The sequence below is a fragment of the Sus scrofa genome, chromosome 18 (assembly GCF_054392235.1).
Source record: "Sus scrofa isolate SSC_HxYL_T2T_F1_AM1 chromosome 18, Sscrofa_HxYL_maternal_Yorkshire_Landrace_v2.0, whole genome shotgun sequence".
Classification (NCBI taxonomy): Eukaryota; Metazoa; Chordata; class Mammalia; order Artiodactyla; family Suidae; genus Sus; species Sus scrofa.
Genome location: NC_139400.1, coordinates 34,428,598 through 34,455,815, shown reverse-complemented (window position 1 = coordinate 34,455,815; position 27,218 = coordinate 34,428,598). Strand labels below are relative to the sequence as shown.

The window sequence follows — 27,218 nt, the reverse complement described above, 5'->3', positions numbered from 1 at the left end:
AATTATGTACTTCCATGAAAAAAAAAAGTTTATTGAAAAATTCTTACGATTAATAAATATCTACTAATCTAATGGATCTTAATTTTACTTGAATTAAAACAGAAACTGTACCAACAATCCATCAAGATAAAGAAGTTTCTGATCAGAGAATTAGCAGATTGGCTAGCAACCTAGACACACAATTGCTTGTGTCATCTGCCTGCTTAGTTTCCATGCGCAAAAAACAAAAAACCAAAAACACCTGCTATCAACTCTTGGCTGAATACATAAAAACATCATGGCTAACGGACCACCACCACCCAGTATACCCTTTTCAAATATAAAGGGCAATACTATACAGAGATGATTAAAACAAACAAACACTGAACCTTCTGGAGACATTAAGGCAACAGACCAGCATGTCCACCGGCAAGGAATTCTCAAATGAAATTTAACAGATCTACTGCCCTCACTAACCAACACATCTCTTGGCGCCCACACGTGCTCCTGGTATGATGAACAGCAAAGCATTTCCCCTTAGACTTAGCACCTAAGTTTAAGACAGGCCTTCTCCACTCCGAGAGGACTTAATTTGGCACCTACAAGATTTGCTTCATAACACGGTTACATGGAAAGACTCCTAGTCTTTCATGTTTTTCTATCTTTAAGCATTTCTGAGTGCCTTACAGTTAACCCTGCTATTAACTAATTAGCAACTTAATATGAATCATTACTTGTCTTTTTTCTCCACAGCTAAGCAAACCCAAGAAAGAAAAAATATGATAGAAAAGGAAATGAAAAACGACAGGCAAGAAACATCATCTTCTTACTCTTAGAATTTCAGAGCCATCTCGTCAGGTTGTATTAATTAATATTGGTCTGTATGATCTCCACTCCCTTCTCTTACCAAAAGTGTAATTTATATTGATATAAAAGAGGTGATAGGATCAGCAGTCATCTCACTATCCTTGAGGAGACAAAAAACCCACAAGCGAGGTGACTGCCCAAGATGACAGCTATCTTAGCAGTAGCACAAGGACAGGAATCCAGGGACCCTGACACAGCCCGGTGCTCTGTATGGGCTCCACCACCATCAAATTAACACATTCTTCAGAGAAACAATGAAAACGCCACTTACTGGATAAGAAAGAGTGAAAAAGAACGGTGCGCATCCTAATTTCACAAACATGAAGAGACTGGGACTGAATCCTTACAGGGAGGGAAGTGAAAGAAATGATGGTGCTCAAAAAAGCTGAGGATGCTGAGAAGTGGTAGGTTCTCAGAGTTACTCGCGTCTACTTAGAAATACTATAAATATAGAAATTAGGTGGCTATGAGGAAGCCTAACTACTAATCAATCCCCTCCCCTGCGTCCTGCTTTGTACCTTCTCCCCCCCAAAAACTGCTTCCTGTTTTCAAGCATGACTACAAATCATCCACATTTTTATTGAGGAAGAGAGGAAAATTGCATTAGACTTTGAACTCTTCCCTTGACAGGATCTAGCAGACTGTCCTGCACATAGTAATACTCTCGACAAGTGTTTGCTAAATAGATGAATGGCTAACAGGTGGCATATTCCTGCTTGAGCATTTAAGACCAAGGGCTGGGAAATTATATGTATCACATGAAAATCTTACCATCTCATTTTCTACCAATCATGAGCATGTGCAAATATAATCTTTCCCTGTCCCTTGAAGCAGATACACAAAACCTGGGTTGTTCAAGACTGAAATGGTAAAATGATTAAAAGACCAAGTGTATAATATATGAAAGTTCTAGACTAAATTCAGTACCAAGTTAAGCCTAAGCCTACACTAAACAACTACATACATCCTACATATACGTGCACAGATATAAAACATACAAACACCATTTATAAGCATAAGCTCATTTGCACAACCTTTCAAGATACTATTTTCATTTTACAAATAAGGAAACAGGATGAAAAATTTAGACAATTTGCCTAAGGTCACGTAACTGGTTAGCGGCAGAACTTAGTCTTTAAACCAAGACCTATTCATTTTTAAGAAACCATCAAAGGAGCCAGGAGGAAACTAAAGCTCCAGGAGAGAGAAAAGTTAGAGGCAGAGAAAGTGCTAGAAGAACAAGCACAAGGTCCCCCAGGGACAGGCAGGCTCCCAGCAGGGCCCCCCTAACGGCAGAGCTCTGCAACTGCTGTCACAGAAGGGCTCCTGGGAGCTGTCACCAACCCCTTCTGGATTTGGAGGGGCCCAACTGTAGCCCACCACAGTCCCCCGTCTGCCCACTAGACTCCCTCTTCCTTCCAGCCATGGGCTGCGCTACTCTGTGTGCGTCCCAATTTCTCACCTGCCGAAAAGCATAAACTTTAGATATTGATGCCTCACCGTAAGCATAACGGCTATGACGATATTTCAAAGCAACCGGGATTTTTTTTTTTTTTTTAAACATTAAAAGAGAGTAATTAGTCTAAAAGCAATAAACTAATAGCTAATATTCCTTATTCCTTCATTAAAGGCAGTGCCCTTGAGACCTACACTAGGAACAGTGCCAAACATAAAATAAGCACTCAGTGAATAATTACTCATCAATTAACCTTGGTAATAATTGTCAGAATCAGAGAAACGGACTAGATGACAAAGTTAATTTCAACTAGAATGTAGAATTATATGAGAAAGAGAAACTTGCTTTGACTAATCAAATAATAATGCTTAATTAAATAAGGCACTTTTAGAATCATACTTTTAGAGATGCTCCAGTAAGAATATTTTGTTTACTGGTGAGAAGATAATAATTAAAAAATGGTCTGGATTTAGAGAAATGACAAGTTATCTCCTGTGATGGACACACACAACTTAGTAGAAATTTCTATGTAAAAGTGTGCATTTCTTCCACGGCCGTGACTGGGCTGGAGGAGGGATGGGCAGAGGGATTATACTTATTTGCATTATAGGTAGGAAGAGGTCTCAGCCTCTCCAATTCTTTATGAATCAGTCTCTTAAGAAAGACAACTACCTTGATACTATGAACACCAAATGCTGTTTTTTAATTTCCTTACTATGCCTCATAAGGAACAGATGTCCTCACACATAACCTCACTTATGTAGACTGAACTTGAACTAGCAGATCCAACAGTCATTTAAGGAAAACATTTCACTGAATCCTTCGGATACAGTGAATTAATTACTGTATACACACAGGAAAGACTTAAGCTTCACAACTCATTTTTTTCAGTAAGCTAGAATGTAGCAAAATCAGCCTAAGTTGTCAAAATCAGTCTTCATATAATTAGGCAAACAAGCTTAAAGCATAAGGACATAAACATTAAACACCATAACTTAAAATATTTAGCATAAATAATTTCAACAAAAGTGTCCCAAAAATACTTATGTAAAACTCAGTACATGTCCAATTTGTGATCTGCCAACTACATAAAAAGTAAAAAGGCTAAATTATGATTTAATTTGTTATATTCAGCTCGTACTGAAAACAGAAAATGATTATTTACCCTCTCATTCAGTCATCACTAACAAACAGGTTACACACAAAGCAAAATTATTTCTACTGAATTAAATATCTTACCTGCTACCCTCATGTTTGGTTTTTCAATCTACGGGACTTTTCATTAAATAAGCTCCTAAAATCAAAAGAAAAGGCAAGCATCATTAGGTCTAGAATGAGCATTCCTCCCTAGATTGAGTTTGATTTGGAGTGTTTATCAAACTAATTAAGTAAATGCTATGGCATTTCTAAGTATTCCACCAATATTAACATGAAATGAACAACCTCTTAGCACTAGGCCTGTCTCCTTCCCCTGGACCATACGAGCTCCTGAGAGGACAGTGTGTCTAAACTGCTCTGTCCCTCAGCTCCCCAGCTGAAGGGACAGGGAAATCCTGCCATCAAGCACATGGATACAAGATAATGCGTCATTATTCTCAGTGATTAGGCATCTGGAAGAAACGTTTGATATTTAGTTCCAAACCTTTGGTTTTCAGCTGAGGTCCAAAGAAGTTCAGCTCTTATCTACTTAGGGAACAATTATTTGTTGAAATGGGACTGAGGATTTAGGTCTAGATTTAGATACTGGAGAAAAAAATCGGCAAACATTCCCTCCCCGTGAGAAATGACTCAAGACATGTAAAGTTTAAAAAACAAAAAAACGGAAAACCAAATTTATGAGTTTGATAGAAAATTCATGCTCAAGTTCAGCTAGATAGCTCCCACACTCTACTCAACCTATTATACAGGAAAGGGATTCAAAGGAAAATTGTGATGAATGAAATCACATCAATCAAAAACATAATTCTTTATTTTAGATTTTATTTTAATACCGATGTTTCAAAGCTGATGTCTGCTCTAGTAATTCATAGAGTGATTCAAATAAAAACAATGATACACCCCTGAAGGACACTGAAAGGCAGCGAGACATCTGGTTTTCTCATTCACCAATAAGGAATTACTGTGGGTGGACACGGTGGGCATCTAAAGAGCCAATGCTCTTGGTGAACTCCCTTCCTTCTGCCCAACCTACGCTGAAGAAAACATCAACATTGAAACTAGTAGGAACTGAGCATATTGATTTCTTTTCCTTTGTTAGTTATCTGAACACCTTCTACATAATAGGGAAAGTCGATGCTACATATCTGTGTCAACTACTTAGCCACAGGCTAGGAAAACTCTAAAAGGAAACAAGAGATATTGAAGCACTCACCAACCACCACAGAAAACTTGGCTTCTCAAATGAAAACCCCAACTGGTTGTAAATCCTCTTTCAACAAGATTGAACACTATATTCAAAACACACACACACACACACACACACACAAACACAAACACACACACACACCCTTTCCTCCCAGCTAATCTAGCCTGGGGTAATTCCTTTGAAAAGTATAATAAGCAGTTTGGCAGACACCTACCTGCTGCTCTATTTCAGTTTTTATCACCTACGGAGGAGGTCACACCTGAGAGATCACAGTCATGGCCTCATATACCTGGCCCCTCTCTGGACTAACCTGCCTGCTTCCAAACTTATCACTAGTAAGACTGCAATGTAAGCACCTACAACTGTCTAGCTGAATTCATGTTTTCCATTAAACTGTCTCAGAGAATAACACTTAGTAAAATCTCCAAATTAAAACTTCATCAAATTTCAGCCAAAACACATTTTCATTAGTTTGCTTAAGAAGCAAAGTAATGATACAAGAGTATAAATCAGCATATGGAAAGAGTATTTAATATATTTGAGAGCAAATCAAGAAGTATCTGTTTACGATGTGCTAATTCCAAATCATTCCTAACGTGCCTTCTCCGGGGGACAATAAAAACAAAGAGAATTTGACACAGAATCCTTTTGGGGATGGTGGCGGGGACATCTAAATGGAGCCTGGTACATGCCTCAGTCTGGTCTTCTTTCCTACACACTGTTCTATATCAACAAAATAAGCCATAAGAACAATGATTTACCAGGAGGGGAAGGTCTGGCCAGTTAACCAAAACTAGGCAACTATGCAAACAGCAGAGAAGTCACCTACATTCTTATTCTATATAATCTTCCCAACATCCAAATCCCTATGGAATTATATTATGAGGTCAAGGGATTTGTCCAAGGTCATCTGACAGGTAAGAAGCTGAAACTATAAACAAATCCACTTCCCTTTCACCCCAGCAGCTCACTGACATGCTCCAAGAAGCTTGTTGACAAAATGTCATGCCAGTCAATTTGGCTTTTGCAAATTGCTCTGGGGATCGCTAATCTCTGCTGCCAACTAGCCACTCTAGGATCTGATGGTCACAATGACTAAGCAGGTGTATTAGAACACTTGTCCAAGACAGAAAGGGTACAGAAAAATGAAGTACACAGACACCCTCATTGATGTATTTAATATTAACAAAGTCATTTAATTGACCCAGAAGAAAATGCTAAAAATTATACTCCACAAACACAAGGACACTATCAACTCCATTCAAGCCAACCTGAACTCACTGCTGGCCCAATGGCAATGTAAGGGAACCAAATCTGCCACTCCAAAATGTCTTTTTGGCATATTGATTATTTTGAGCTGGAAACAATCAAGACCCAAAAGACGCTCTGACCTTTCCCCTTAGCTGCCTAAACAATGTAGAGAGAGGGCCTGCTGGGGGGAAGGAAGCTATCGCCATAGATAACTACAGGATGGACTAGACGTGTAGACAGGGAGCAACCTAGCAAAGATTTAAAATTCCTCCCTGTGTCCCACTGTGGCTTCAAGACCCAGAAAACATTTCCCGAGCATCTGTTTTTCAACTCCACGTGAGTTGCCTTCCTCCCCTTTGAAGTCTCAAACCACTACACTCGACATCCATCCTCTTTTGTCTTTAGCTGAAGATGATATCTAAGGTGAGGGTTTCAGCTGTTTTGGCAAGTGACTCAGTTTTCCTGGGTCTCCCCCATGTATACATGCTATTGAACTTTTGTCAGATCTTCTGCTAATCTGTTTCATGTTCATTTAATTTTTAGGCCAGCCAGAAGAACCTGGAAGGGTAGAGGAAAAATTTTCCTCCTGGACAGCAATTTTAAATGAATCAACTGAGTGAAGTTCAGTTAATACTCATGTGAACGGGGGCTTTCAAGAGGACTAAGGAAAACAAGGTCAAAGTGCAAGCAAATAGAATTAAAGCGCATTTAGGCCTTGTGTGCCGGTTAATTTATATGTCAACACCACCGGGCCACAGGGGGCCCAGATATTCGGTTAAACACTCTGGGTGTGTTTGTGAGGGTCTTTCAGGCGAGATTAACATTTGAGCAAAGCAGTTTGCCTTCCCCAGTGAGTGAGGCTTGTCCAATCTGTTAGGAAGCCTGAACAGAACAAAAAAGGCTGAGAAAGTAAGGCCGCATTTGCTCTTTTTGCCACAGTCTTCAAGCTGGGACACTGCTCTTCACCTGCCTTCGGACTTGGACTTGGACTGAAACTGACACCCCGACTTCTCCCAGTGTTCAGGCCTGTGGACTTGGACTGGAACCACACTACTGGCTCTCCTGAGGCCCTGCTTGCCAACTGCAGACCCTGGGATTCTCAGCCTCCACAGCCACACGAGCCAAATCCTTCTGATATTTATTGCATACAGACAGACAGACAGATATCTCCTATGGGTTCTGTTTCTCTGGAGGCCCCAGACTAATAATACAGGCCCCCTGAAGATCAAGAAGTAAGAGACTACATTTTCAGTCCAGAGCAGTTCAAGGAAAAGAGGAAAATGATATAATACAGATATCAAAAGGATGCTGCAGCTAAAGGTCACAAGGGCAAGTTATTCCAATATTAGGTATACAAACAAAAGTATGATATTTAAAGAAAGCTATGTGCAAAAAAAAAAAAAAAAAAAAAAAAAAAAAAAAAGAGCCACCCGCCCCCCGCGTATTTATGTAAATAAAACAGAACAAGTGTTGGTCATTTCCATAAAAAGGCCAGATGGTAAGTGCTTTATCTCTGTGGACCATATAAGTCTCTTATGAAACCAGTCTGCTCTACAGTGGTAACTGGAAAGCAGCTATACGCAATATGGAAACAGATGGGCCCAGTCATGTTACAATAAAACTTTACTTATGGATACTGAAATTTGAATTTCGTTAAACATTCACATTACAAAACATTACTCTTCTTTTATTTTTTTTTCCTTTCCAATCACTTAAAAAGATAAAAGCCAGTCTTGGCTCGTAACCCATATGGACCCATAGATCATAATTTGCCAACCCGAGGTAAAGGAATAAAAAGTGAAATTTAAATTTAAACAACGTTGAAAATAGAGAATAAAAAACTTTCCTGACTAGGCTCCAATAGTCCAACATTTCTTGCTGGGCTATCTGCAGTATATACAATTCCCATAAAGCTTTTAATGGTCCTCTTTGAACTACTAGTACAGAAGTAGGACAAATCAAACAACCCTGAATTCTGTCCACCACACTTTCATAATCCACTGTTCTCCAGGGAAGAGGCAGATACTCCATGAGAAGAAACATAATGGATGCTCTTCAAAAGGAAGGGAGAAATCTACAATGTCTTCCAAAGTGATCCCAGGAGGCATAAAACGATAGGGGAACATTAATCTTATTATGTCCCATTTCACTAACTGCAAAATGATGGGGAGGAGATCTTAACACAACTGTTTTCATGTTTAGAAGTGATTATTTTGGGGATGGGCTTAAAAAGGGCAAAGGAGGGGATGGGCAACTGTGCATCTGATGTTTGATCAACTTTTCAAATTCCACATATTTAGTCTTGAAAAACCTTTGCTTTTATAGAAAGCTGTCACTATAGGGGGTGCTGCTATCAAGTACCCATCTCGCTCAGATGCCGCTCTGCACATATCTTCACCAGGAGGACACATTTCTGAAATACCAAAATGAAGACGGTGAGAAGACTGCATTCTTCACATTCAAACACTCAGTATGATATGTGAGCTGCTATCACTGTGTTATAAATATTGTGGATTTAACAGAATTTGGTGTTATTAACACTAAATGCTTAACAGAACAAATCTGATTACAGCTTGGAAAGTATTTTAGTTCTAGGAGGGCTCTGATATAGAATCCTACAGGATAAACAGACGTTAAAACAATCTATCATTTTAACACAACATGTGTCAGATACCTTTTAAGAATGACCTGATAATGATTAAAGGGAACATTTTTAGATGTCTACCTAATGACTGAAAAGCATTCCAGGTTTTAAAATGAGCAAACTAATCTTACATTTTGACTAGAAGGAAAAAAGAGGCTAAAAACGAAGTATTTGGGGAGGGAAGGAGATCTGAATTCTATAATGCCAAGAATATACTCGCTGTTTTGAAAGAGCACTGAGGAAAATGTAAATGTATCAACTCTTCTGCAAAGCGGTCTTCAAAAAGGTGAGACGGCAAAGCAATGGTCCAAAAACTTTTAAATAACGTCAACAGAACCAATAAATAAGTCTTTTAGAAGGAAATGTTAATGTTCTACTGAAAACTTTGAGAGATGGATGCAAATGATGTAATCCTGAATTCATAAGTTATCTGAACTAGTTCCATATGGCTTGACTTATCTTCTTAATAGCACCAGATTGAAATTTCATTTAAAAGAGGACTGATACTAACTGGGCCTCAGAAACAATTAAAAGCAGACGATGGAAAAGCACAAATAAGCCAGAATGCCCCCCTCCCCAAGTGTTCTGGGTGCACTTGGCTTTCTCCACAGTCCAGGCACCATAGGCTGCTATGCTTTGTTTCTATCCGCTACTTGGCAGGGCTTGGAGAGAGTAACACTTTAGAAAACTTTGATCTGCTGCAACTGGATAAAACTCCATTCTCTCTCTCTCTTTTTTTTTTTTTTTTTTAAAGGATGCTTAATCTGATTTTTAGTTATGTATTGTAGATAACATTATGTCATGATATATAATTTTAAGGCATAGTTTTAGTGGGAAACATTAGATCACATGGCAAGATATCTGAATGTCTATTTTGGATATTTAAGCTGTTAAACAATTTATTATCACTGTATCACTAAAATAATATTATCTGAAATTTCACATAGCACAGCTATTTATTTAGCATATAATTATAAAAAAGTAGAATTAATGGTTCAAAGACTGAATATTTTTCAATGTTTCTGCTATACTGAAAGTTGATGTTTCAAATACGTGTCATCAGACCTTCACAAACAGTAAGAATTTCTAACTTATCCTTTGGCCACCACATGCCCCATTCCATACCATAAACAGAATGACTAAAAAATAATATATGTGAGCTCATATCACAGTCCTTCCTATAGCTGACAATATCTAATGTAAAATCCAACCACCTTTCCATGACCTACACTGACCTACCTGCTTTCAGGAATGAGACATGTCCACAATTATAACCATCATCCTGATTTGTCCCTCCAGTTAAAAACCGGTTAGCAAACAGCCCTGCAAATCACGCAAGTGCCCTGCCTGTCCTGACTTGGCCCCAGTGACTACGGAGGGAAAAGTAACCAAGCCTGATGGACAGGCTACCCTGTAAGGGCAAACTCTTTCAACACTGTTCATCTAGCATGGGATGACGCCTTCTGCCAATGTGAATTACCCAGGGAGACCTAAAGCTCTTTCCTCTTCAGAAATTCCTTCTATTAGATGCCTGAAATATTTCAGTTGATCAAGAAGCATTTAACCATGTTTTCTGTAAATACAAGTGATTAGGAACTAAACGGACATGTATTCTGCTCCCCCTGCCCCACCCAAGTCTAACACAGTTAAGAAGCTTTCTCCTGACAAAAATATCACTTGCTAAAATGATGCCTCTCAGGAGTTACCAACGTGGCTCAGCGGAAACGAACCTGATTAGTATCCACAAGGACGTGGGTTCAATCCCTAGCCTCACTCTGTGGGTGAAGGATCCAGTGGTGCTATAGTGTAGTATGAGCCAGCAGCTATAACTCTGATTTGACCCCTAGCCTGGGAACCTCCATATGCTGTGGGTGTGGCCTTAAAAAGACAAAAATAAAGTAAAATAAAATGATGCCACTGAAGGAAGCCCCATAGCAGGAGGGGCTGCTTTTCACCATGGTGGCCAGAGGTCAGGTTTCCCCTAATCCAGATGGTGCTGACACCGATCACCACCACAATACCCTAGAACCACTCAGTAAAGGACAGTAGGTGGCTGATGTATCTAGGTGTATAACCAGCTGGCTGGCATTGGGCAGAGGACTATGAACTCTCTAATAGAAAAAGGGTGATAAAAAAGATAAGACATCAAATGTTCAAGCCACACCAATGTCAATGTGACCTTAAGTAAGTATTTTAATGGACTGTGATTACAAAATGGAAATCACTACAGTGCAAAGAAATAAGACTTCTGAACTTACCTGAACTACTAACATGCAAAAGACTATAAATGGGAAGGATGAAAATAATATGGGCCCAACTGGAATGGCTTACACCCTAAGATACAGCTATCCTGCATCTTAAAACCAAAGTTATCCATGTAACTTCCCTTACAAACATGTGTCAAGTAAGGGTACCTTATATTAAACACTTTTATAAACAAACTTTACAAAGTAAAAGGTCTAAAAAATGTGTGTTATAATTCTTTTATCCCATAGCTTCACAACAACCCTCTACCAAAACAACCCTCTACCCAAACCTAGGAACCAAAACTTGTGGTTCCTCAGGTGCATAACATGCTATTTGACTGGTTTTAGGTGCACACTACTTGCCTAACCTAACAAGTGGCTTACAAACACTCTTCCCCTTCCTAGTGTATACGATAATGGTGTACCTTTATCCTAGGTGCCTTTGTTTTATCTTAGGTACCTTTAGTTTCATCTTAGGTTCAATGAAACATCCTACCTGGTTCTTTGACAGCCCTAATTACAAAATAACCTGAGCATGATTACTTGTGAGCTTCTTACAATGCAAATTCCAGAGTCCAGAATCCTCCAGTGTGAGGACTAAAACCCATGCAAGGTTAACAAGCTCCCTGGGTGATCCTTATTCAAGCTCTGATCTGAGAACCTGAGATCAACAGTGCACCAATCCAAACACACAGAGAAGTTTGGGGTAGCTGTGGGTAGTGAGTCAGATCTAGGCCAAAAAAGCCCAAAGGTAAAATTCACATGACAAGAATCTACATTCTTTCTTTAACAGTGAATGGAAATCAGCCGGACTCTGGGCCAGGTCTCCACTGGGGGTGAGGAGGGGGAGCTGGGCAGTGAATAAATCTGGAAATAATGAGCTGGGGAACAGAGCAGAGGAAACTGCTTGTAATGACGACAGAGTGTAAAAATTTAAATCGTCCCAATGTTCTTTTGCAGTTTTCCTCTCTACCAAAGCAGGATTTTGCTTAGCAAGTCATATTCTAGTTGAAGAAATGAAATGGGGATCAGATTTCTGTAATTGAGAGTACAAACACACCAAAACCAGAAAACAGGACAAAATGACATTTAGTGCTGTCTGCTCCTTCAGAGCTCCACAACTGCTGATTAAACAGCTGTAATGTAACCTACCTAAGCCCTTCATTATACCATCAGGAGGAGAAAGAATGGACAGAAAGAAAGAAAGGGAGTGAGGGAGAAAGACATAGGTATTATTGAGAACAATGGTAAAAACAAAACTAAATACATTTTAATTACAAGAAGGTGAACAAGTTGAACCTAAGTAGGATAAAAAAGTGTCTAGTTCATAAATTGCTACAAAAAGAGACTAGAGAAAGGCACAGATTTACACAGAGTATAACTATGTTCTTCTCATCTAATTGCAGAGTTTTACATTATTTCAGATGGGATGTTATGGGTTCCTCTTCTGAATATCTGAAAATCCCCCTATACAGCCACTCTATTTATACCATCCTTAAGTGGTCTGCACAATTTAACTGCATCAGGGCAGACATAATTGTGTCAGTCAAACTTTTTCTGTGAAGAGATAGAGGAGCAGAGTGGTTCCATCTGCTCAAAGGCCCTGGAGAAGATACCACTGCTACCAAAAAAGCCAGACTGCAAGGCAGCTGCCATTTGCACAGAACAGGTAGTGAGAAGCTTCCACCTTAAAATTTGCTGAACCAATTAAATTCATGTTTGTTGACCACAGCTCCTTCAACATACATTTAAGGATCACCTAACTGCTGATGCTGAATGGTATGGAGAGGTAGGAAGTACACCTGATAACCATGATACTACCTAAACAAGCCTTACAGCTCCTAGGAAGAAAACCAATTCAGACTTACAGCTACAGATGTCCATATAACTTTTTATCACTAGCGCACAAAAACTCACCAGGGTCCCTCAATGGATGAGTGCCTAAACAAAATACCACATATATCTACACGTGGAATATACCTCGGTCATAAAAAGGAATGAAGTACTGATATAGGCATGAATGAACCTCGAAAACATAATGCTAAGGGAAAGATGCTAGACACAAAAGATCACCTATCATATGATTCCATTTACACAGAATACCCAGAATAGATAAACCTATACAGAGAGAACCAGTGGCTGCCAGAAGTTGGGGAATAGAGAGTCACTGCATAATAAACGTGAGGTTTTCTTCTGGGGCGATGAAAATGCAGAACAGAAGTGATGACTGCACAATACTATGAATGCACTAAATGTCGCTGAACTGTACACTTAAAAATGGAAGATTTTGTCCCGTGGATTAAATTTAATTTTTAAAGGGAACTGAAAAACTTACCAAAGTGAAACTAGAAAAAACAATGAACAGATGAAAATTAATTAGATAAAAAATAAGGGAGATGAAAGTAATAAAATAGCTTGAGTCAAATGAAGAAGACAATGAAAGGATACTGACTGGGGACTTCAACTGCGGCACAATTGGTTAAAATCTGACTGCAACAGTTTGGGTTGGTTCCCTGTCCAGAGACCTTCCATATGCTGTGGGTGCAAACATTAAAAAAAAAAAAATCCTGATGGGATAAACCGTGGAAACTTAGAGGTAGTGGAACACTTAACTTCCTCCTCTGAGAGAATGATCAGCTGACTCTCTTTTAGGAGCAGAATAAAAATCACAAAATCTTTTAAAGTTTACAAAGCTTGGGAATAATGCTCAATTCCCTCAGTCAGATTAAGAGAATTGAGCAATTCACGATATTAAATAATTTGGTCAATGCCATTTTTGAACCAAATGCAGAACTACTGCTTAAAGTCCTGATTATCTGATCCTTAGACCTTCTGGACTAAGTTCAAGAAAAATGTTTGCTATTGTACTAAATTCTCAGCTAGATGGATTTTTGTGAGCTCTAAGGCCAAAATCTTTTACTTCTTAAGTCTTGGACCTTCTGGCTTTAAGAAATGGGTACAAAAATGGGGGGAAAAATTAAGAAAAAAGACTCACTGCCTCAAAGAAATTAAGTAACTATGTGAGCACCCAGGCTGTCTTATCCATACTATCCATGGTACCTATAATTGTTGGCACAAACGGGCACTCTCATGTGTCTAAATAAATATAAAGCTTTTTGAATACTGAGATGACCACCTAAGACCTAAGACATGTGGTAAAAAAATTAAGACTCTTTATCATCCTGCATAGGGACTACTTTTCACTATTCAACAATTTCCTAGTCCTTTGACCCCTCTCCAATTACTTCCCCTTTTTAATGTACCTTTAATTATGAAAAGATTAGTTAGGCATTTCTTTTTAAATTGTAGCGTACATTAGGTTTCTTCAAAAAGGCACTTTAACCCAGTGGTGCTCAGTCTAATTTCGACTCTCTTTTAAACAGAAGTCCCCCACATTGGGGATTTGGGAGGAACCTGGTCTGTTCTTTCTAAAAAGCCTCAGCTGCAGTTGATTCTGAGAGATACCCAGGTTGAGAATCACTGCATTGGATTTTTTGTTTCTTACTATCAAGCAATGCTAGCCTCTTAATGAGCTGAGAAAACATGACACAGAATTTGTGAGACAAAGCTTCTCACACCTGTATAAAATTGGGAAAAACTGTGACTTAACTGGTAAACTGCCAAAGACTTCAAGAGACCGGCAGCCTTTAGAAAGAGGTGCAGTTAATGATATGACCAAATCTAGACTGTGATTTTGCCAATCTCTTGTTGAATGCTAACTGGCAAAAGCTTAGTAATTGTTATTTTCTAAGTTAGTTGGAGATCCCTTTGTACTCAACAACGCATTTTATGAATAATATTAAGGTTTCCCCAAACTTGCAAAATGTGACAGTATACCACTGGTCCCTAAAAGTGGTCAAGAGTTCAAGGCGTCTGGGTTCCACCATCAGCATCAACCCTTACATAACTTCCAGGGGAGTTCACATTACCTCGGTAAAACTGGAAAAGATACACAAACATACCTACTCTATGAATTGTAAGAAATAAATGCTCAATGAAAGCACATGGCACAGTGCCTTAACAATCCAATATTATCTAATATCATTGGATCCAGATTCTTTTTGTCGAAAGAAAAAGAAACAAAGAAAAGGTCCTGTCAATTAAAAAGTTCTGGTTTACACGAAATTTTAAAAAACAAAACAACGAAAAAGTAGAAGATGATGAAAACAAAAAACTGCTGCCAGAGCTCTTAATCTGAAACAGTCAATCCATCCTTCATTATTGAGACTGAAGGTCACAAATCGTCACATATGGTATAAACGGTCAGAAGAGCAGCAAACAAATGGGGGAGGGGGAGTAAAACAAAACAAAAAAGAACGAACAGCACATCCATCAATGACATCAAACACCAATGGGCTGGAGAGGTTTAAAAAATAAAAAGTGCCTCCAACTAAGAAGACACCAAAACTTTGCAAGCGAGCCGAGACCGCCCTCCACAGAGTTCAAATGCAACATCCAACTCCACCCCCGCCTCTTTAGAGTACTCGGCCCCCATTTCCGATCCCACCAGGAGCCCCCGAGCCGGACGCCCGCCCCAGGTGCCAGCCCCAGGCCCGAGTGCCAGGTGCAGGCGCCGTCCCGCCCCCGGCGGAGTCCGGGGACTGGCCGCCGGGTTGGGGATGCCCGCGCCAGCGCGGCGGCCCGGACCCCAGCCAACCGCGCTCCGCTGCCCGGGTCCCGCCTCGCCCTGCCCCCGGCGAGACGTGCTGCGACGACCCAAGCACGCCTGGGGCCGCCCCGGGCCGGCGGCTGCGGGGTGAGCGGGGGTGAAGGTGGGTGTCCGGCTTCCCCAGCCTCCCTCCATCCTCCCCGCCCTCGGCAGCGGCTCTGTCTGCCTCCCCGGCCATCTCACTCACCGGCCTCCCGCTCTCCTCTCCGCCCGCTTTCAGGCCTCCCTGCAGCCAGTCTCGCCGGAGACCGACGGGAGCCGCCGCCGCCGCCTCCGGCTGGCTTCTCCGCTTCCTCCCGGGTTCCTCCGGCTTCCTCTCGGGTTCCTCCGGCTTCCCCTCGGGTTCCTCCGGCTTCCCCTCACCCCCGCGAGTGGCCAGGAGGAAGCCAGCTCGCCGCTGGGCCTCCTCCCCCACTTCCCCGCTGCGACCAATGGGCCCCAGCCGCTGGGAAGCCGCGCCCGCCCCCTGGCGGTGGAGGACCGAGCGGGCGCCGGGCAGGCGGGAGGAAAGGGCTTGGGAGCGGAGGCGGGGGTCTGGAGCCCCGCCCCCCCGCCCCCAAGGGCGGCGCCGTCTGGACTTGCCACGTGGGAGCCGCAGGGCCGGCGGTCGGCGCGGGGCAGCACCCCCAGATAGGGCAAATGTGACTCGGCCTCTTTCCCCTCCTTGATACACACTTCCATAATCGCCACCTTAAAGGCAGACATTTTTAAATAATCAGTCCTAGCGTAGGGATCCACCAGCTAGGATTTACAGGGTGGGCACATCAACCCAAGGTAGTAGGCAATTTCCTTTTGACTCCTTAAAAGCTAGCTAACCTTGGTGAAAATACTACTTGCCAGGAGCATTAGAACGCTGGTAACCTTAAATGTTTGATCCGAGGAGAAAAGCAGTGCTTGTATTTTGCACTCACTTTTGTTTATTCAGCAACACAGCAGTTAGAAATGCTTTTCTCCTATACACACCCTTCCCCACGATTATATTGTAACTGGGAAGTCAACCCAAGTCCTACTGTACAAAACCCGAGAACACAAAATTGCTTCATAATTCAGACCTATATTCCAGAATAATTAATAACTATAACTCTCATTATTAACTGTTATTGGGTAGAGTATCAGAACAATACATGGCCGTAGAAATTAAATTGCATTAAAGAAATCATACGGTTTGACCATAGTAGTCTACCAAGTCTTAACTTTCCTCCCAAAATACAAAATACAGAACTTAAGTAATAGCTATGAATTCAGATCTCCGTGTTCCATGGTAGGAGGAGGAAGCAATAAATGCATTCTGAGAGCCTTCTTTTGCTTGGACCTTGATGGGCTTTTGGAAATGTGTTCTCGTTTAATGTTCACAACCTAACTGCAATATATATTGTCTTATTTTGCTTTAACAAATCAAAAAACCAATAACGTTTCAAAAATATAAAGTGGTGAGCTGTGAACTTGGAAATCCAGCCTAGTCCATCGAGCTCCAGACAAGGCACTTGACTTCTTATGGTACCAAAACAGAACATGTACTATTACCATGCCTTCCTTAGTTCCCCATGTTCCCCTAAAAGAATTTAGAAGCCTCTCGAGTAGGGAGGTCAGGCCACATTTGTGAAAAGAGCTTTTTGCTCCATAACCAAATTGGCCTGTATGGAAATGATATATGTCACATTATTCATATTATTATTTTGGCTGCATCATGGCATGCAGAAGTTCCTGGGTGAGGGATTGAACCTGCAGTGCAACTATGGCAATGCCAGATCCTTAACCTAGTGCTCCATAAAGGAACTTCTGACATATGCCATATTCTTATGGCACCACCCTTGAAACAATTTCTGGACTGTAATCATGATATATACATGACTAAACCCCTTCAATAGGTAATTAAATGAATGGTGAATCACAACCAACATTTTGTCATTGATTCACTGAAACAGAATAGAAGAAAAACATCAGAGTTCATGGCACAACTTAAGGATAAGCATTGTTTCGTGAAACATTTGTACAGTATTCGGTGTGGTTGAATGGGTTACAGTGTCCTGTGCTACAATGTAAATTATATTTTTAAATAGGGATTACAATGTTTAGGAAGAGTTGGTATATCACCTCTTTAGAACAGCTGTTTATTAACCAGTTTTTTTCACCTACCTTTTTACTTGGCAAGAGGTGAGGAGGCAGGAGAAGTAGTCAGAATTAATGATTAAGTTTAATAAGACAACAGAAAAGTTGTCCCAGGTCCTACTCCTAGTATGGGGCAGAGCCAAGATTCAAACCCACATGCCCCAAATTCAAACCTCAAAGCTCACCCCTGCCTATACTTTAAAAGAAAATTCATTCCCTCTTCAATAGGTGCAGGGATTTATGTAAAACCATAACTCACACATATATTATTTCCTACATAAGCATCACATAATATTGCTGGAGTTGAAATGATGAGAAGCCTCAGAATATTAATTGGGCCTTTTCTCAAGCAGAATATTTCCTTTGGCATCAGTTATCTGTTTATAGAGGAGTAGATTTCCTGCCAATACAGACACCAACAGTTCTTCCCATTCTTGTAAGTTTGTGCCACTTTTACCATCAAGAGGTAGAATCTGTATTTCCTCCTCTGGAAACTAGGCTGGTCCTGGGACATGTTTTGACCCACAGAATGTAGCTGAAGTGATGCTGTGTGACTTCTGGGCTTTGGAGCTTCCACGTTCACCGTCTTGGAACCTAGTCACCACATAAAGAAACTCAGACTGAGCTACAGAATGAGAAGAAACTACCTGGAGAGGGAAAGAGAAGGCTAGCTAGGCTCAAACCACCCAGCCACCCAGCTGAGTCAGTAGATGTGTGAGTGAGGGCATCTGCGTGGTCCAGCCCCAGCTAAGCTTCTCGCTGGGAGCACCACATGAGTGACCCCAGACAATACCATGTGGGAACCACCTGGTCCAGACCAGCCAGCCTGCAGGATCCTTAGATATCACTGACTGCTGCTGTTTTCAGTTGCGAAGTTTTGTGATGGATTTTTATGTAGCAGTAAGTTACTGTAACATGGAGGAAAAGGTTTGTAAATTAAAACACACACACACACACACACACACATGCATAAATGCAAGCTGACCAGCCCTAGGAGTAGGGTCACATTAAAATATTAAAACATGCTTCTATTGGATTTTAAAGTCAAATTTGCAGAAAGATAGCCAGGAAGTGTCAGCTTTTCAAGAATATTGGGGCGGGGGTTGGCGGGGGGGGGGAATAGAGGTAGAATAATAAAAACAAGAGTCAACGTGGCAAATGTGATACCTGCCCTGGATTAAATGCCACTTCCAGGTGTGGCTTAACAGAACTCTCCAACGTCCTCCAGCCTGTGGGTATAAGCCACAGACACGAGTGTTACTCCTCCTATCCCACCAGCTCCCTTCCTGTCAAGCCAGCCTGGTCATCACTTGAGCCAAGTTTAATCCTAGGTGTCTCTGGAAAGACTCCAGATTTCCTCACCTCTCTTTTTTCACAGCCTGTGTTGGCCTAAGTGAGCCAGGTGGACTTTTGCCTGAATGCTTCACCTTAAACTCCCCTCCTTTGCTTTCCTTAGGTGCATTTAGCATTTGAACATATATTTTCCCATTTTAACTGTTTTTAAGTGTACAGCCTGGTATTAAGTACATTCACATTGCTGTGCAATTGATACTAATGTCCACCTCCAGAACTCTTTCCCTCTTGAAAAATGGAAACTCGGTATCTATTAAACAGTAACTCCTCAGGCTCTGGTCTCTCCAGTGCATTGCGACAACCACTCTACATTCTGCTTGAGTTTGACTACTTTAGTACATCATCCAAGCAAAATAGTATCATTTGAAAATCTGCCCATAGATTTCATTATTCTATGTTTGATACACAAGTAACTCAGTGGTTTACTTTAACATGAAACATATATAAGATACAATGAAATCATTATAACAAATGTATTTTTGCATGAAGCAGTCTAGTTTTCCATCTATTATGACAAAATTATAAATACCATAAAAATGGCTTTTTAAATGATGTTTTTTTTATTCTCCTCCCTAGGAAATTTTGGTTTAAATTAGATCCTTTCATAGATTTTTCAGTGTGGGAACATTTGGCTTTTTTGTCTTGGTTATAAATCATATTAAATAATATATCGAATATGGTAACCCACACCTAAAATATGTATTGGAATCACGACTACAAAGTAATTTCCCTTTTTCCTGAAAGTATGTACAAGTGTGTATTATAAACAATTATTAAGATTACTAGCGGGAGTTCCCGTCGTGGCGCAGTGGTTAACGAATCCGACTAGGAACCATGAGGTTGTGGGTTCGGTCCCTGCCCTTGCTCAGTGGGTTAACGATCCGGCGTTGCCGTGAGCTGTGGTGTAGGTTGCAGCCGCAGCTCGGATCCTGCGTTGCTGTGGCTCTGGTGTAGGCCGGTGGCTACAGCTCTGATTCGACCCCTAGCCTGGGAACCTCCATATGCCGTGGGAGTGGCCCAAGAAATGGCAAAAAGACAAAAAAAAAAAAAAAAGATTACTAGCGGCTTCTTCAGAAGGATAGTTGGTTATCTGTCTTACAAAATATTACGAGCTAGAAAAATTTCTGACTCAGCATCATAATCCAAAAAAAAAAATACTTTTTTGAAGTCTTGATAATGTTACTTATTGGTGATGCTAAGCAAAGATACAGAAGCCAGAGATCAGTCTAAACATACACATGGGCGCATACATGCGTGCGCATACGCACATACACCCCACCTCCATACATCTTGCATGTATATAGTACATACAAGTCTACGAGGTATTTTAAAATATATATTTATCAGAACTTGGGAGAATTTTATTTATTTATTTATTTTCTTACTGCCACAGAATAGGAAAATGTGAGCACACCCCTGACATTCATACAATTCTAAGTAAATGAATGAATAAGCTTCACATTAAATCATCTAAAAACACTTCTTTCCGCATCTCATTTAGAAAAAAAGGCCACTTGAAAATCTGCTGAGAAGAAGCAACTGAACATATTCAGTTCAGAACTGAAATACTGAACACACTTTGTTTTCCTAAGATGGAATCACTTCCGTCTGTAACTTCTTCAGTCCTTGATTAAGAACTGAATATGGGAGTCCTTTAGTCTAAGCACAAAAGGATTCACTGTGACTGCGGTATTTTTTATTAAACATTAAGATCTCTAGTTACATTAAATTGAAATGCATTGTTTGCTTTGAAAGGCCAAGCCACAGGAATATGGGTAGCAAAATACCATCCCACGGTTAGTGCTGCACGAAGACGTGTTCTTTAGTGGATTTAGTGGTCACTAAAGATAACTCAGCAACCCTCCAGGAGGCCAAAATCTCTTGTCTTTACAGCAGGTATAAGAAACATAAAAGTAGCAAAGCAAACAAAACAAAACAAGACCTGCTCCATGCAGTGTTGCCACCTTTGTGTTCTTTTTGTGTAGTTTTATACACTCTTAAATTTGTTGCACCTTTTTCCTAAGGGTACTAACTTTAATATCACCTGTTCAAAGAATTAGATGGAAACATTGGAATCTCAGACAATGCCACTGACTTTCAAATCCTACAGGCTGTAGGAGCCATGAAAGGCTGAATGTGCAAAATGCCTTTCTTGGACACACCTGTGACCTAGATAGGGAAAGGAATCAGCCTACCTGCTCAGATTTGTTTCATGAACTTCCTTTAATTTTAGGTCCATTTCTATCACAGTTTCTTCACTCCCCCAACCCCCGCCCTGCAAAGATACCACATCTGTGCTATTCTGAACTTGTATCCTGATTAAGTATGAAAGGATATTTATGAGTCCCTAAGCTGTTCATTTTTTTTTTTTTTTTTTTTTGTACTTTTACTTTGAAATGTTTCTTGTAAAACTGCTGTAGCCTCACTGAGGTTTGGTACATGTTTTTAAGTGTAATTTATTTACCCAGAGAAGTTCTGCTCAAATATAGCATCTGGTATTTTGTAGAGTTCTATCCAATAGTCAAAATTTCCATCTCTATTCAGGAAGCAAAAGCCGTGAAAATTGCTCACTTCACTACAAAGCCAGGAGTGGAGAATTTAACCTTCAGATTCTATAGATTTCAAAGGAATGTCACCTTCCGAAATTCCCTTCTCTTTTGTGCCTCCAGGATACCCCTCCCTGACCCCGTCATTGTTTACCTCCTTGAAAAGCCTGGGATGGGAGAGTTGGTTTGGACTTGGAGTCAGACAGATGAATTTAGATCTTGGCTCCATCTACCACTAGCTGCTAAGTGACCTTAGGCAAGTTGCTTCCTCTGTCCCAGCCAGTTTCCACCCCATAAATGAAAACAACAATTCCCTGACAAGGTTTGGATGTTGTTGTTGTTGTTTTCTTTAGCAGTGGAAAACATTTAGTATAGTTTTTAGTATAGGAGATAAAATTCATTTGCATTTAGAGAACGGGTAAATGCCCCTCCCCCACTGTCTCCCAGATCTGCATGCAAAACTTTGATATTTGCTTATCACTTCAGACTGCTGGTTTCCCAGAACTTTGCAGGGCCTTACTTTGCCCCTAAAACTCTTGGGACTCATCTTTGCAGGGCTCTGTCGTTGAATGTTTTTCTGTACTACTGATTCACGTCCAGCTTGTGCTGATTCATAGGAGCTGACACTGTCTGCATGGGTTCTCGCCCCTTTGCCACTATCCAGCCCAGCAGAACTGTCATCTCTCCACCACCGATGATATACCTTCTAGGGGATCAAGCTCATCTCCAGTCCATTTACACTCTCCCAGGGATCCAGAGGCCACAGGGCTTATTATTAACTGTGTATCTGTATCTTAACCTAAACTGCTTACTCTCCCAAATCCTTAACTCATCTGCCAAATTCTCTCACGGTTTCTCCTAGTTCTTTCTTGGAGACAGAACTTTAACTCATTTCTTATGTAATCACCATTGTAGCTGTTGATCGTTTCTGTCTGTTTTTGTTTTTTGTTTTGATGGTAGAAATTGCCACATATTGAAATATGAGGAAGTCATTCTGGCTTATACATGATTTGGTTTGAGTTTTATGCTACCAAGAATAGCCTGTCTTAGGGTCTGTCAAACACACATTGTATGTTTGCTTTAACCATTCAAGAAGAGAATGAGTTTAAAAATCAAAATGGAGTTAACTGCAATTCATACATTCAAAGTGGAGCTAGGTGCCCACTGTGGATGTAGCTTTTGACAAGTTCCTAAATCAGTGAGAACTTGAATTTGCTGAACTGTGTCAAACCCAAGAATACCACCAGCTGTTCTCAAAATAATACCTGCTAGCAGCTGCCAGCTGCAACTTTATGGTGTCAAGGTCTTCCATCTCAGACCCCAAACCATCCTTACTTAATAAACACCCTTACTTCTTGCCAACTCCAACAGTAACTCATGTAACTAACTGTAACCTTATAATTTTTACCTTTATTAAGCCTTCCTCATTATTTAATCTGATGGAACACAATTCAAGTGCTTCTTGAATCTGTGTCTCCTGGGCTATAGCCCTCAGTTTGACTTAAATAAAAGTCTTTTTTCTCTTCCTATTATAGATTATTTTTTATTTATTTATTTTATTTGTCTTTTGTCTTTTTAGGGCCACACCCACAGCATTAGGGGAGTTCCCAGGCTGGGGGTCTAATCAGAGCTGTAGCCACCGGCCTACGCCAGCCACAGCAATGCCAGATCCGAGCCGCATCTTTGACCTACACCACAGCTCAAGGCAATGCTGGATTCTCAACCCACTGATCAAGGCCAGAGATCAAATCCACATCCTCACGGATACTACTCGGGTTTCTTAATCACTGAGCCATGACAGGAACTCCAAATTATTTATTATGTCCATCAATAGGTGGTTTTTTGGGGTTTTTTTTTGGTTGTCGTTGTTCAGTTATATGCTCCCCAGGAGCCTGTCATTTCCGCATCAAAGGGCATAACATAGAATTCCATTGTAGAAGCTTCTGATTTGGCATATCAGTGCCTTTCCTGAGGCAGGGGTTGAGTATTCCCAATATCAAAGTAAGTCAGGCACACAAAGGATTTCCTCAAATATTTATTGGATGAGAAAATTAATTTGCTATATAGGACTTTGAGTTCCCCGAAAAAATTTAAATATACTTTACTTTCAAGAGAATACACACCGTATGGCAACCACTAACTTGTTATCTATCTCTGTGATTTTATCATTTCAAGAATGTTATGTAAGTGGATTCATGTGGTATGTAACCACTCGGGATTGGCCTTTTCACTCAGCATAATTCCTTTAAGATTCACCAATTTGTTATCCTCAAGGATAGGTAGGGATGGCGACATAAGGAGGGTGCCATAAAAGGGCAATTTGAGGCATCCTTGTGGCAGTAGAATAGTTTTGCTTCTTGATGGTGGTGGATACATGAACCCACACAGGTGATCAAATTACATAAACTAAACACACACACACACACTCATACACACTCACACATATAAGTACAATTAAATTTGGGGAAATATGAGTAAGATCATTGGATAGTGTCCATGCCAACATACTGGTTATGACACTGTAGTATAATTTTGTAAGATGTTACCATTTGATTTTACCAACTGGATAGAGGGCACACCCGCTCTCTCTTTTACTTCTTATGACTGCATGTGAATCTCTAATGATCTCAAAATAAAAGGTTTTGGGATACACATGAGGTGCTTTTGACTATTAGAGAAAGACAGCATTCTTGAAAAATCATGTAATTTAAATGCCAGTTTTTGAAAGAGCTTGAGGAATTTTGTACTTGTCATTTTAAAGATTCAAAAAGTACACATTATGCAAAGAGCCTAGGGCAATTGTCTCTTTAGCTTTTAAGATAAAAATGGTTCTACTATTATATGCAGACATAATGTAGACTAATTGTACAAAGAGCCTCAGGGAAAGATGAATGTGTTAGTTTCCTAGGGTTGCCCATAGCACATCACCAAAACCCAGGTAGCTTAAACAGCAGAAATTCATTCTCTCCTGGTTCTGGAGGGTAGAATCCTGAAGTCAAGGGGTTGACAGGGCTGTGCTCCCTCTGGAGGAGCTAGGGGATAATTCTTCCTTTCTTCTTCCAGCTTCCCGTGGCCCCAAGTGTTCCATGGTTTGTGAATGCATCTCTCCAATAAGTGTGTCTATCTTCTATCTTTACCCGTTCTTTTCCCCTTCTCCACTTTTGTGTCTTATAAAAACAATTGACTTTGGGAGTTCCTATCATGGCTCAGGGGAAACTAATCTGACTAGCGTCCATGAAGATGCAGGTTCGATCCCTGGCCTTGCTCAGTGGGTTAAGGATCCAGCATTGCCTTGAGCTGTGGCATAGGTTGCAGATGCAGCCTGGATCCCATGTTGCTGTGGCTGTGGCATAGGCTGGCTACAGCTCCGATTTTACCCCAAGTCTGGGAACCTCCATATGCCACTGGTGTGGCCCTAAAAAGAAACAAGCAAACACACAAAACAAACTTGAATTTGGACTTAGGGCTCACTGGATAATCCAGTATGGATCTTATCTCAATATCCTTAACTTAATTACATTTACAAAAAAACCATTTTCCAAATAAGGTCACCTTCACAAGCTGCAGGTATTGGGGTGTGGCTGTATCTTTTGGGGAGGCACCATTCCACCTACTACAATGAGCAACAGTTAATTTACCCATGCATTCTTTCAAGAATATTCCTTGACCTCCTAATAGGAACATGATAGCATCCTAGGAAAGATGATCCATGAAGCACAGCATCTATGAATAACTTGTCATCACTTGTAGGGAAAATACATAACAAAGCTGAATGCCAGTAGGTACAAGGGGTGCTTACATACAAGTGAGGGCAGGGGTCAAGTACAGGAAATGCAAGAAGGCTAGTCCCATGTAAACTGGCATTCAGTAGATTTCTCATGCACCATATGAAAGAAGAAAAGCTTAACCCGGGCCTTCGAGGGTGGTAGGTTTCATTTCAGGCTTGAAGAGAAATGTGGGCAATGTACTGTGGTGGACATGACCACTGTACCATGAGTAAGTATGAAGGAAATAAAATTGATGAGGACAGGGGCTGACACGGAGGTAAAATTTACGTTGAGGTAGATCCCAAAGGGTTGTGCATGTAATGAAGGAAGTTTACTTTAAGGGAGAACCATGGGATGTTTCTTTGAAAAGAGCGGCAAGGATTGATTTTATTTGTGAGACTCTGATAGGGAAGTGCCCTGGCTGGGAGCTCTGGCACAGGGCTCACATGAGACAAAGTTCTGGGCTCACCAGGCAAAGGTGGGAAGTGAAAGAAAAGAAAGGGTGCAAGAGATGTCCAGGGCAGGCTTTACAGGGGAGTGCTCAGCCACAGAGGGCCTGTATTAGTCAGGGCTCCCCCCAGAAATACAGCCAATAGGATAATATATGGAAGGGGCTCATGCTTTTAGGGAGCCTCAGTCCCAAGGTCTATGGGGTGGGCTGGCAAGCTGGAGACCTGGAAGAGCCAGGCTCCACTTTGAAGGCCTTCAGGCAGGAGGAATCCTCTTTGACTCAGAGGAGGGTCAGCCTTTTTGTTCTCTTTGATTGGATAAAGCTCGTTTATGTTTAGAGAGGGCAATCACCTTGACTCGGTCTACGCATTTAAATGCTAATTTCAACCCCCAAACGTGCTCACGCTAACACTCAGAATAATGTTTGATCAAATATCTGGGCACCTTTAGGCTTCTCTCTGCCCAGCCCAGGGACCACTGCTGCCCTCTGCCCCCTTGGAGACTGGTGCTGGTGCGGAGAGGCTTGACACATATAGAACTAAGTATCACAAGGCCCCATGGTCACAAGGACACTGCTTGGGGTTTAATGCTCTGTGATCACTGTCTTAAAGTTCTTAACAATTTTATCTTTTTTTTTTTTTTTGTCTTTTTAGGGCCACATTTGCAGCATATGGAAGTTCTCAGGTTAGGTGTCGATATCAGAGCTGTAGCCGCTGGAAACCACAGCCACAGCAATGCGGGATCCAAACTGCGTCTGCAACCTACACCACAGCCTACAGTCACTCTGGATTCTTAACCCACTGAGGGAGGCCAGGGATTGAACCTGCATCCTCATCGATACTAGTTGGGTCTGTTACCACTGAGCCAAGATGGGAACGCCCAACAATTTTATCTTGGAATCTGTGTTTTGTAAGTGAAATCCGAGGGGGCAAAGAAGCACGTTTGGGATGTTTGGAGCCACTGTTCAGCGGTAATCCTACCTCCCCAAGCCTCCGCATCTGTCCAGGGAGGGTCTTCCACCACCAGCCTCACTCCTACCCTTGGTGTCCTAGGCTGTGCCCAGCTTCTCTCTGCCCAGCCCAGGGACCACTGCTGCCCTCTGCCCCCTTGGAGACTGGTGCTGGTGCGGAGAGGCTTACAGACGGGCATGGGTGCTCTGCCGCATCTCACAGAGGGGCTTGGAAGCCCAGCCCCCACTGGCAGGGCCATGACATATTCAGTGGGCAGCTCCATGGGAGCAAGATCTTGTCCCTCCCTATCCAGGCACTAAGCATGCCCAGGCACAGAGGGTGCAATCTCTTGGGTCACTGTCCACTCGGGATTTGGGCAGAAGGCTTCCCCGACCCCACCCAGAGCCTGGATTGTGATCAGCAGCTGATGGGAGAGGGAACCGGGAGGCCAGCAGTGAGGAGGTGGGGCGGAGTGACCCTCTATCTGAGGGGTGCTGCAGTGGGTCACAAGGGAAACAGCACCAGGGCAGATGGAGAGAGGAAGACCATGGCAGGACTGGTTCCTT

General features: G+C 41.4%; 2 protein-coding genes across 2 annotated transcripts in view; one reads left to right on the top strand and one right to left on the bottom strand.

The window, feature by feature from the left end:
* The window catches only part of FAM3C (FAM3 metabolism regulating signaling molecule C), a 42,646-nt gene extending 26,762 nt beyond the window's left edge, over nt 1-15,884 (bottom strand). Inside the window, exons 1-2 of the mRNA XM_003134737.5 lie at nt 15,665-15,884; nt 3,542-3,596 (exon numbers count right to left, since the gene is read on the bottom strand). Of these exons, the coding sequence (XP_003134785.1) occupies nt 3,542-3,554 (13 nt within the window). The 5' untranslated portion in view covers nt 3,555-3,596; nt 15,665-15,884. The remainder of the gene's footprint in view (nt 1-3,541; nt 3,597-15,664) is intronic.
* Nucleotides 7,604-16,137, top strand: LOC146394973 (uncharacterized). Its single transcript, XM_085006021.1, has 2 exons — nt 7,604-8,581; nt 10,410-16,137. Exon 2 carries the CDS (start codon nt 15,160-15,162, stop codon nt 16,120-16,122), a length of 963 nt encoding a protein of 320 aa, XP_084862147.1. The 5' UTR covers nt 7,604-8,581; nt 10,410-15,159; the 3' UTR covers nt 16,123-16,137.
* Nucleotides 16,138-27,218: the final 11,081 nt, after the last annotated feature.

What these genes read in the sequence shown, in the direction of transcription:
- LOC146394973 (XM_085006021.1), top strand. Translation starts at nt 15,160, where the DNA reads ATGGGCTGGAGAGGTTTAAAAAATAAAAAGTGCCTCCAACTAAGAAGA.